The sequence below is a fragment of the Dicentrarchus labrax genome, unplaced genomic scaffold, assembly GCF_905237075.1.
Source record: "Dicentrarchus labrax unplaced genomic scaffold, dlabrax2021, whole genome shotgun sequence".
NCBI classification, from domain to species: domain Eukaryota; kingdom Metazoa; phylum Chordata; class Actinopteri; family Moronidae; genus Dicentrarchus; species Dicentrarchus labrax.
Window position 1 is genome coordinate 9,792,840 of NW_026136722.1, and position 11,696 is coordinate 9,804,535.

At 40.4% G+C, this 11,696-nt stretch overlaps 1 protein-coding gene across 2 annotated transcripts; it reads right to left on the reverse strand.

Annotated features, from left to right (window-relative positions):
- Positions 1-610: 610 nt before the first annotated feature.
- LOC127356830 (ethanolamine-phosphate cytidylyltransferase-like) lies at positions 611-10,342 on the reverse strand. 2 transcript variants are annotated; one of them, XM_051388850.1, is made up of 13 exons: positions 10,006-10,342; positions 5,056-5,144; positions 4,335-4,496; positions 4,112-4,178; positions 3,944-4,028; positions 3,825-3,866; positions 3,137-3,269; positions 2,923-3,005; positions 2,734-2,811; positions 2,574-2,639; positions 2,415-2,480; positions 2,233-2,321; positions 611-2,035 (listed from the first exon to the last, which is right to left on the reverse strand). In XM_051388850.1, exons 1-13 carry the CDS (start codon positions 10,134-10,136, stop codon positions 1,921-1,923), a joined length of 1,206 nt encoding a protein of 401 aa, XP_051244810.1. In that variant the 5' UTR covers positions 10,137-10,342; the 3' UTR covers positions 611-1,920. The 2 variants fall into 2 exon arrangements, with proteins under 2 accessions (XP_051244810.1, XP_051244809.1); XM_051388849.1 differs by having other exon boundaries at positions 3,137-3,283; positions 3,824-3,866.
- Between the last annotated feature and the right edge of the window lie 1,354 nt (positions 10,343-11,696).

Genomic DNA, 11,696 nt, shown 5'->3' on the forward strand with positions numbered 1-11,696 from the left:
AGCTGGAATTAGCTCCACCTTTGCCAGCTGCAACATTAAAGTGATGTATATTAATGCATCAATAATTATAATCCAGTAATATAATATAGGCTACATTATTTTACATTATCAGTGCTTTTGGTACTTTAAGCATGTTTTGATGCTAGTACTTTTACTTAATTAAGATGTTACTTTTCGATTTCAAACTTTTTATAGTGTGGTATTGCTACTTTTAATTCGTTTTTTTTTTTTTTTCTTTCAAATCTCAGTACTTCATAATGAATTAACTTTACTTTCCAACATGAGCCTAAGGTTCTGTGCCACTTAGAGATTTACTGTAAGAGTCAGCTTGCTTCCAGTTTAGGGTGGGTACTGCTGCTGAAATAATCTATTCTTAATGGCCTGACATTTAACGAACTCTCTGTGTGACTCATTCATATGTTGCAAAATTCAGATATTTCTTCCTAATCAAAGGTCCAAAACATGACGTTAACCTTAAAATAACCTTTCATAATGTGACTCATGTGCAGCCTGCTAATTTACACCAATCACTAAAGAAATAAATCAGGCATCACAATCCTTCTACGCCCATGCCTTTTCTCTTTTAGTGAAAATAAGATGACAAATAGCCTTTCAGATTAAAATGTTATAATTATCAGCAGTATTATACTGTAGTCCAATCAGTTTTTCTACAGTATTTGTCAACTGGGAGTTGTCAATAACATGGATTAACCTACACTAAATACATTCCAACTTCACATACAGACATATTTTATCCTTTTAAACAATATGAAATCATCTATACAGTAGTTAATGGAGAGGAGGTGAGTAAAATATACATCTACAAAAAATATATTATTTAATCCCATTTGATATAGAGACAGAGGTTAAATTGTTCAGGGCTTAATGACAGTAAGAGGTCTATTTCATGAGTAAGAGGTCTATTTCATGATCAAGTCAACAACACTGAGCATCTGTCATAGTTCTCTAGATATATTAACAAAAGTAAAGGTTAAAAGCAGCCTGTTAAAACTCTCTGTAGTGTTATCTATGTTAGGATAAATCTAAGGAGTGTTGCTTTAAAAAAAATTGCACTCAAAAGGCCAGGCGTGCAGGTCTCAACAGTGTGCATTTTTGAGTTAAAAACCTGCTCTACCAATGAAACAGAACAGTTCTGATGATTTCTGTGCAATCTGATCGAAGCAAGGTCTGATATGTACATGAGGTCCCGAGAGAGTCCATCAACACCTTCTCACGTCCGAACAAGGTAGACGCAGAGAAGCAGGGGAACTTTTCTCCCCTGATTCTCTAGTGGTTTAAGCATCCTCTAGAGAGACTGTAATCACTTTATAATACATACATACAGAACATACAGTATATACAAAGATAGACTGGTTGTGGGGCTGTGCCTATTGCTGGGCAGAAAGCAGCAACAACCTCACATAAATTACTAATCAAATCACTTCTTTGTTGCCATTTAATGCCTGAATAACATCTCAGATCGCCTAGACTTGCCCTTCATATGTCCAAATCCCATGATATAATACTTAAAAAGTAATTTATTTTGTTTTTGAAGGCAAACGTACTTGAGGAATTAAAAATATCTGAAGACATAAAATACACATTTGAAGACTTCCTTGCTCCAACTTTTTTTCTATTTTCTGTACGTGTGATTGTTGACTGACATGAACATGTAGTTGCATATGCAGAATATATTAATACACAGAAGACACACACACACTGTATACCTGATGATCCCACAGCAGACGTTGCCGCCCTGGCTATAAACAGGCTGCTCTAAAGACTGCTGTTATTAGCCAGGATCGTGTGTGGAGGGTGTCATAACACGTATAAAAAGGTTGATTCTTCTACTGTACATGAGTTTAGATTAATTGAGCTTGTCAGTGTTCGCTTGGTTGATGGTGCTTGATTGGGGCCTTTCTACGGCACAGCCTGGGCTCTTTCTTTAGTCTTTTCCTCCTCTTGTCGCTTCAAGGCCTGGATCACAGCAATCTCTTTGGCCTCTTTCTTCTGGTTCCTTGCTTCAAATAGCAACCTGAGGAAATTGGAATAAGTATATAGTAAACCCTAAGACCAATTTAATATATTACAGCAGTAATCAAACTATGTCCCCCTTACTTTACCTTAGAAAAATACTATTTTGCCCAGTGGATATAATATAAATGACTATTTCTCCCCCCAAGCCTTTGTGTATTTTTCTTGGAGTTGACAAGAGCTTATATTTTTTTTCACCTGTTTTTGATTATTCTCTGCACAATGGCATCTGTAGTAAGGCTGTTCCCACTGTCAACGGTACGCAGGATTCCTTTCCTCCGAGGCTCCTGGACATGAATAAAACATCGCCAAATGAATGTGATTCATCATCCCTGCAGATTACAGTATTTCATGGAGGCGTAAGGTGTTTAGAGTCTTACAGCATAAGGGTCGGACCCATCCTTGTCAGGATATATTTCTGTCTTTCCATGGCATACAAGATCCACCTGTGGATGGAGAGATGTGCTATTTTATTCGTTTTTAATTGCAGAGGACATTATTATCTTGTGGTGAGAGATAACAGCACTGCCTGTACTTACCTTGAAATGGTCCAGCAAATCTTTTGTGACTGCAAAGGGTGCACCAATCACCACTTCTGACACATACTGTGAAATAAAAGTCAGAAATCAATCACACAATGAATAAAGTATACACGCAGTGCACAGCATTGATGGGGAAAGAGCATGAAGAAGAACCTACTCGACAAGCCAGGACGCTCAGCGTTCTCTCATGGACATTCATGATGGGGTAGTTTTTCCCTTTGTAGCGATTCACCTCCTGAAAAACATGAAAACATTTGAAACGTACAGTGAAACGCCAACGCTCGACTCAGTGAGGTAAAAAATGTCTCACACAGATGCAAAAAAACAAAAAACAAGGCCGACTCACCTGATCAAAGTGCAACCCCACTATAATGTATGGCTGTTCTGCAAGCTTATGCACTGCTTCCAGGAAGTCCACATGACCAATGTCTGATAGGAGACTAGTCAAGGGTGACAGAGCAATTCAGAAAAGCTGACTACAGAAACTTCACAGTCCACTAAACTAGACCTACTTTTTGAGTGAAAAGTAAAACAATTTCATTGAGGTTATAAAAAGATACGGAAGAGGTCAAAGGCTCCTGCCACGTAGATGATAGTGTCTCCGGGTTGAGGCTCCTGGCCTGAAGCAAACTGGATGATCTTCTGCGAAGTCTGCAGGAACTGAGACACCCCCGTCCAGGGACTGTGGCCCTTCTGACCATGTGACCCCCATAATCCAGAAACAGACACAATGAGTACAAAGTGACAGTGTAGCAATGAGACAGATGCACTTCAGTACAGATACAGTTATCATCACTGGACCAGAATGCTGCAGCATCGCCACCTAGTGGTGTGACTAGTGGTGCAATATTTGGTCAATAGCTAACTGAAAGCTGTCCCACAAAGCCTCAGCACATGTATTCAACCCTCGCCAAATTCACAGCATTAGTCTTCCAGTCTTAACTGAGACCCTCTACTGCTTTCACACTATTTAAAACCCCAGCATTTTAACTCTGAGTTACTTTCTCCATCCAGGAACAGAAGTAGCATTCACTGTTTACTGGCAAGGCCTGCAACTTGATTATAAAGTAGGTCCACAGTAAAGACTTTTGTCTAATAATGGTTGACATCTGGCCCACATTTCAACTTTGACTACTTGAATGACAAAACAGTCAAGGAAGAGGAAGCTGCATTTGGTTTTAAACAATTAAGAGCTTGGCAGGCGGGATCAAAGCATTAAAACAAGCTGGAAATAAGTTTGGTACCTACCTTTCCAAAGTTGTCCGTGTGCTGCTGATAGTCTGAACTATCCTAAAGAGAAAAGAGAGGATTGGATTAGGGCCTGAGCTGTGTACTGAGGAATTTAGAGAGAATAAGGATGTACTCACAATGTTGCTGTGGTGTGCTTTGGTCATCAGTAGCATCCTGCCAACCAGATCTGTGGTTGAAACCCCCTGGGTTCTCTTACACTCCCTGTAACAGCATAATACACAAAACTTAACAACAATCCAAATTGTGTTATTATTATCTGCTGCATATTTAAAAAGGAAACTCACCTGTACCGTCCTGACTTCTTCACCTCTTCATATGTGTCTTTCCCATCCACTGTTAGTGTTATATCATCTGGAACAACAGGACACACGACATACTGCTTATATCAAGTAATAACATATCCAAAATCAGGGATCTAGCATAGTACATGGACCCGATCAGCACTGTTCATGACTATTAATCTATTAGTGTGTCTAAATAAGGACACAGGGTATTCATATACCGTACCTCCGTGCACACAGAAGTCACAGTTGTACTTGTCGAGGGTCCCGAGGGTGGTGACGTAAGGTGCTCCTTCCACGACCTCATCCACCCATTTTATGGCCCGCACCATCTTGTATCTTTCTTGCTGAGTGAAGACTGGCGGACCCTTGTGCTTTGCAATCTCACCTTGAAAACAAAACACGTACAGTCGAGCGATACCGCAGACACAGATACATAATGTAAACTGAGATTAAAAGAACACAGAGAGAGAGAAAGAGGGACAGACATCTCCATTTGCATCTGATAAGCAGCTTTACAGCGACTGAACGGAGCATCGTCTTCGTCATTGAGCTATTTTATCATCACTTCAGCAGTGGGAAAGGTTGCGGATATCTGTGCTGGCCCTAACTATGAAGTCATTCTTGGTTATCGTAATGTCAGAATGCTCCAGTGTGCCAAACAAGGGTGAGGCACAATCGCTGAGACGCTGCACTACTGTCACAACAACTCCTCCAAAGTGTATAAGCCACAGCTGGTGCCTGGTTGGTAATGATGGGACTGAGGAAAACAAACAGGTGACATGACCCAGCAGGTCCAGGCCGAAGCGTGCCCGGTAAAAGGAAGGAGGGGATGAAAAAAGTGACGAGCTAAACCTTAAATATTCCTGGTAAAGCAGCCAAGAGAGGGTTCCCACTAATTATGCACTGTGTGGTAGGGGAAATGTTTGTGCTATGACAGTACTTACTGTCTGTGTGTACTCCAACGATGAGGTAATCTCCCATGGCCTTGGCCTGTCGCAGCTGGTTGGAGTGACCGTAATGGACCATGTCATAGCTGGGAGGAAAAAAAGATAAGAGGAACAAATGTTCACAAAAGTTACATTATCGTAGTGAGGTACAGTAGCTGTAGTAAAACTCACACAAAGATAAAGTATCTTGTGAATCTGGTCATATCTTGAACTAACTAAAGTAAAACACACCGCGCACATCTCTAGTACACCATGCTGGTGATTAAAACATGGATTAGAGTTGTTTGACGTGTTTTTATGAGGGTTAGAAATGGCAGCTTATTTTTAACACTCAGTGTTCTTGAACACACCAACGAGGTGTTTAAAACAGTTAAGTTGATTCTAACTGTGAAATAAATGAAAATCAATGACTGCCTGTAACGTAGGAGAATAGATTTTTTTTTAATTTGTGGTCTAAACTACTAAACATTTAAAACTACCAGTGTGATCCTTTCATATTTAGAGTGATTCTGATATTTTCGACCCACTTATGTAATCCATGTGATCTGCTAGATATCTGATCAAAGTCTCAACATAAAAAAGTCAACGGCACAGTGTGTTTTCCCCTCCCACTTCACTCCTCCCAGGCTATGATACCATCTGTAGATAATTAGATTAGCACTGATTGGAGACTGAGATTGTAACATGGTAATCTAGCATAGTAATAGAGAACAGATGGGCATTAGCCTTCAATCACTATTAGCACTGCCAACAGCTGACATCAGCCTGATAATTTGTCTTTCTGCTCCACTTTTAACTTGATATTGACGTCTACTTTGAACAGAAAAAAAGAAAAATGCTCTGACTGATGAAAGTGACTGCAGGTATCATTGATGGTGAGTTTAATGGGAGTAACTGCTCATATTCATGCAGTGACAGTAGCTACTACAACTATCAGCAATCCTGTGTCAGCAATTAACTTAGGAGTATCACAATAATGGCAACATAATGATGGTTATAGTGGAAAAAAACAAACATTAGAATTGGCAAAATTGTGTCCTCCTCAGTAAATTATATTACATATAAGCACTCTCAGGGGTCAGGTAAAACAGAACTATGAATAGCATCCTCAAAAATCAATAAGAAAACAGATGAGCACTGCCAGAACTACAGTATGCACACAGCCACAACAGTAACAGTATCCCATGTTGTTTTCAGCCCCCAGGCTATGCTAATGAAAAACAGATTCTGCGCCTTGTGTCAATACACAGCCTGGACTGCACTAAAAACAACTGTTACTAGACTGTAGGGCCTCGTCTATGTGGTTCAGTTATAGGTGGACCGCAAACAGAGGCTCACGTTGTCGAGGAAGCTCATCAGAAACCGAGAGATTTTTCTGAGCGAGTGCCTTGTGCTGCCAATCTGTGGAAATGGGATCCACATGTGCAGGCTCTGAGGCGATAGCGCAGGGCCAGGAGAATGTAGTAAAGGAGGGAGAGCATTTGGAGGTGAATGAATAGAGAAGAAAACTCTGAGACCCAGACAGAGTTACATAAGACCGGGCGGGAGGCTGCTTTTGTGGGTGTTATACTAGTAATATGCAGATGACGTGTGTTACCGTATTCCTGTTGTATTTTTTAGCAGGGATGGGTTGCGACGGTATCACAGTGGGATGATGAAATATTAATTAGTGTGGCCTGTTAGCGGACACCCAAACAGCACCTAAGCTCCTTTAAGAGAAAAACCAGACAGAAATTTGTGTACACAGTGGCAGAATATGTTGGGACACGTTTAGGAACTTTAGTTAAGTTTCAATTGAATTCAATGACACTGTTCGATTGGGTCTATCCAAATGAGGACATATAGATTTTTTTATTCATTGAACACGACCAATTTCTCAGATAATGAATGGGCAAGAAACTGTTACTTCAGAGAGGCTTTAAGTAGCATGTTTATAGTCTTGCATGGTTAGACAATCTCAGCAGAAACAGAGTGGAAGTGGACTTTACACTCCTTGATGATGCTTCTCTGACAACTGATCTTTAACCCCTGTCACCTCTTTTCCGGGCGACAAATAAGTCTTGACGTGCAGAGAGAAAGGGGCTTGGTCAGAGATGTCTCAACAGATAAAATGACTGTGCTCTTTCCTTGGAATTTTCCTCTCACACTGCTGACACTGCTGGATGTCTGTAAGAGCATGGCGGCGTCCAGTAGGGCTTCGGAGGGAAACAATGTGCTCAGTGACGGGACACTGCTGCACGAGCTCCAGCGGCCGTAGCAGGTGTGGGTTGGAGGGGTCAGAGGGGTTAATGACATGAGCTCTGTTGACATTGGCTCTCTTTGCATGCTCACCCCACCGGTTAATATTCTGGCATCCCAAATATTCTCCAACATTCCTTCAAACCACGGATAGGCAGCCACACCTAAATGGCAGGAAATCTACTAGAGAAAGCCACCATAATCCTGGCCTTCAAACACAGAAATTCAAAACATTTATGGTGCCGCTGCACCGTGGAGCCAGACTCTGTCCACCAAGGCTTGGTGTTTCTCCAATAAAAGGCATCTTATTAAGGGGGCAGTTCTAGGCCTGCAACTAATAGAACTAAACTAAAATATTGCTTTGCTATCAACGAAAAGCAGCAAATAATCACATTTGAGAGTGTAGTAAATATTTGGCATTTCTCAAACGATTATCAAATTTTTTTGAGATATCTACTGCAGAAAGTTCTTCTGCCAACTCAAAACAATACGGGTGAAAAAAAAAATGGTTTTCAGCAATGTCCCGTTTACTTTTGATAAGTGAAAGACCTCACTGACACTCGCTGTGTTTCCATTAATTTTTTCCTTCAGTTGATAAAACGTCCTAATGGACGAGAGACAGTCTTCTGGAGAGACAGGTTGTAACTGAGTTTTTCAAATGCCTTGTATAAATACCATAAAATTCCATCTGCATCCATTGTTTTGGGGTACCCAAAGCTTTCTGCATGGCTCGATACCAGTATGTCCAAAGGGAATAATACTGTGTGCATAGTGACAAACGTCACTTTGTGATTGTTAGCTTGAATTCAACAGTTTTTCTTGTAAATCTAGTAGGCAGCAGCAAAGCAATATTTTGTATATGATCCTCCAGAGGCGAGCCCAACTTTCCTATGGACTCTTGAAAGTGCCAAGGTGAGGTGACTGAAATATTAGCACACTGAGCACCATACGTGTATCTACGATGACACTGTGGAACATGTTCACACCTTAAATTGAATCTAAACTCCATGAAACCTGTTCAATGTGCTCAGGGTCATTAGGCTTGCCTGTCACATGAAGAGTGGCAAACAATTAAGTTTGGCTGTCACGGCTCTCATTATTAACGAGTAAACATGTTTTGCCAATTGCTGCAAACACAAGTGCTAATTCCCCGTGGTTAGCCTAGCCCTTTCCACAGCTGTGTGTTCACATTAATCCATCACCTGTCCGTCATTAAAGGCCACGCCTGGCGCAGCATGATCACCTCGTCCTGCTCTAATATAGTTGTTCTGTATTCCATTACATCACGTCGAAAGGAGACACCTTGTTTGTAGAGGTGTCATTATGGCATCATGAAAGTAATCCCAAGAAAAGTCAAACTAAACATATACAGAAGGGCCTGGTTACCAAGTGGCCTGAGGTGCATTATGTGCAATTGTAATGGTTTGAATGAGAACAAGGATCTTTCTCCTTCCTCTGCCTCCTTTAAGAATCATGCATGCATGTGCTGCATGCCTACTGAACATCTTGGTGGTGGCTGAATTTCCTGTTACAGGTTATAGTACAGTGTAAGAGGTTGCACAGTTATTGTTTTGAAAGAAGCTCATATATTTCTTTCATAAAAATGTAATTAAAACACATATTTTACACCCATTAGTGACTATAGTGTGGAACGATTTCATAATGTTTGATAGTATTCATCTTTTTTTAACTGTTTTTTTCCTAATCTGTTTGTTCCTCATGAAGATCAGTATACATTTAAACATCATCTCCATGGCAGTGTGACCATCTTGGCTGTGCGTCAAGGTGTAGTCCTATGGATTACACGATTGCTATTGCTTTTGGTTTATTCCATCCTCCAGCTACAGTTTTAAACCAGATAATTAGTCAAGTATGAGGACATTTTGGATTTTCATTCATTGAATGAAAAAAACACTAAACAATTAATTAAAACAAAATACTAATGACAAAGTTTAAAGTATGAAATACTCAACAATACTCAACATTTATTGGCCACATCCATTGACTTATGGCAGACTTTACACATAAATTCATACATCTATTGCCTCACTTGATAATGGTATCTTCTATATTTTAATAGGTTTGTTGTTTGTTTTGTAAAAACAAATACTAAATGGCATATGATACTGCATTGTGTTGCCTCTAACTTTAGTAAAGCTCTGCATTAAGTGAAGCATGTACTTACAATACATTACAATAGATATATTTGACAGACACTTTGGTCCAAAGCATTTACAGTGATGTGTCATTGCCAGTATAAGCATTACTATTAGGGCTGCTCAAAGTTAGGAGGTCGCTTCTACATGACAGTGAGTCATTATGAATTGCAGCAACAAAGATCAATGTAAATCTATTCTGATTTTATTATGTAATAGTGTGTCTGCTGAGATGGAAAATCCAGATAGGATGCCTCACTGCTAATGTAAAGTAATGCAACAATCCAGTCTTTAATCACAGTGGCTACATGTCTGACCATTAAAACTCTGGTGGTCGAATACATACAAGATATCCAATTAAAAGTTGTATGTACATCTCTGGAGGATTAAAGCAGCGGTCCTGTGGCAGCTCTGCAACCTGCAGCGGGCCTGTCCCGGCGGTAGGCACAGTAGGTGACAGGCTGACACATCCATTCAAACGAGCTCGATGCAAACGATGAGGAACAAACGTAGCAATCTTCATCACACGACCAATCAACCGGTACTCACTCACCAGCCATCGCACCACACCCGGATTCTTCTCCTCCTCTTCTCGGGACTGCAGGCTGCAGCACCGGGGGTCGTCCCTGCGTCTTTCCCGGCCGCCGTGCTCACTTGGTGGTGGTGATGTCCGTTCTTGATCATTTTTTTTATAAAGCCGCTAGAGTTAATGCCTGGGGGAAAAAAAGAAAAAAAAAGTGCAAGCACAGCTACTACAGAGCGTCTCACTCCAGATGAGATGGTGAACGGACCGTGTCGGTTAATTGTGTGCCCCCTCTTCAAGTGCAGGACAGCCGGTTTATGTGTCAGCAGCGGCAGCAGTAGCGCGATGCGCCAACGCCTCCTCCTCTGCCGGCGACGCAGCGACGCAGCGACGCACGACGCCCGCTACGTCAAGTCGGCCAAAGAAAGCAGACGCACGGCGGTGGAAGGGCGCGCTGGTGGTTAAACTCCGCGTATGGCGTCTTGGTAGACACTGGTTTTATTTTGAAAGGTCCCAGCGTGGAGGTGTGTGTCTGCTACGGCGGACTTGACTCAGGTTGAATCGTACGATGAAGGTGCCGGTGCACGCAGCCGACGTGTTGTTACATAATAGCGGCGCTTGCCACTGTCATGTGACAATATCTGTTTTCCCACAGAAATAGCAGGCTATCAGCCAAAGCTGCCTTTGATGACATGCCAGTTTACATTTCGCTGGAAGTTATCCCTTTGAGATAAAAACCGTGATAAAGACAAAATAAAGGGGTGTAGATCCTATTTTAGAAATATTTTGTATTATTTTTTTTATTTTATCCTTCTGGGGAAAGTACCAATAATAATATCACGATGAAACAATGAAGATAAAATAAGATAAAACAAAAAATAACTATAGTGTAACATATTTATGAACACACAGAAGCACCTGCGCCACCTACTCATTCACCATAACTCAAAATATATCAAACAAACTAATATGATTTTAATTTGTGGTGACTTCCGAGATCACAACCAAGAAGAGGAAAAAAAACAACCTAATCTTAGAAACTTAAGCAATAAATATGCCCTGCAATAAACTCTTATCTTAGTAAAGATTGCACTGTTCAGTCTTTGTGGACACTTCAGTCAGAGTGCACTGTGTTCAGTACACACACAGTTCATTTTGTGGTGTGCTGTATTGGCTGTAATTAAAATGTGTGTCATTTCCTCTCACACACTGTCAACAATCTGAACTCACAGAGATTTACTGCATTGTTGTTCTTAGTTTGCATTAAATTGTACTGTGTTGCTGTATAAGGCAGTGATGGAATGTAACTACGTATATTTACATAGTACAATTTTGATTTAGTGGTACTGCACTTATTGAGTATCCTCATTTGATGCCACTTTGTACTTTTTGGAGGGAAATATTATATTGTATATTTTTTTTACTTCCCTACATTTAATTTAGCTTTAGTTACTTTGCAGATTTGGATTATTAATACAAAATATAAATCAAATAATAGATTATGATTTATCATTATAGCTTAAACTACCTAGCACTATAAAAAAATGAAATAGCTCTTTACCACCTTCTATGATGAAAATATACTAATATTCTAAATCTGGTTATCCTGCAAAATTAGTACTTTTATTTTTGGTACTTTCTGAATCTGAATACTTCTTCCACCACTGGTATAAGATTTAAACAGAAAGTCACAATTTGCCCACCCATAAGAACAATATGGG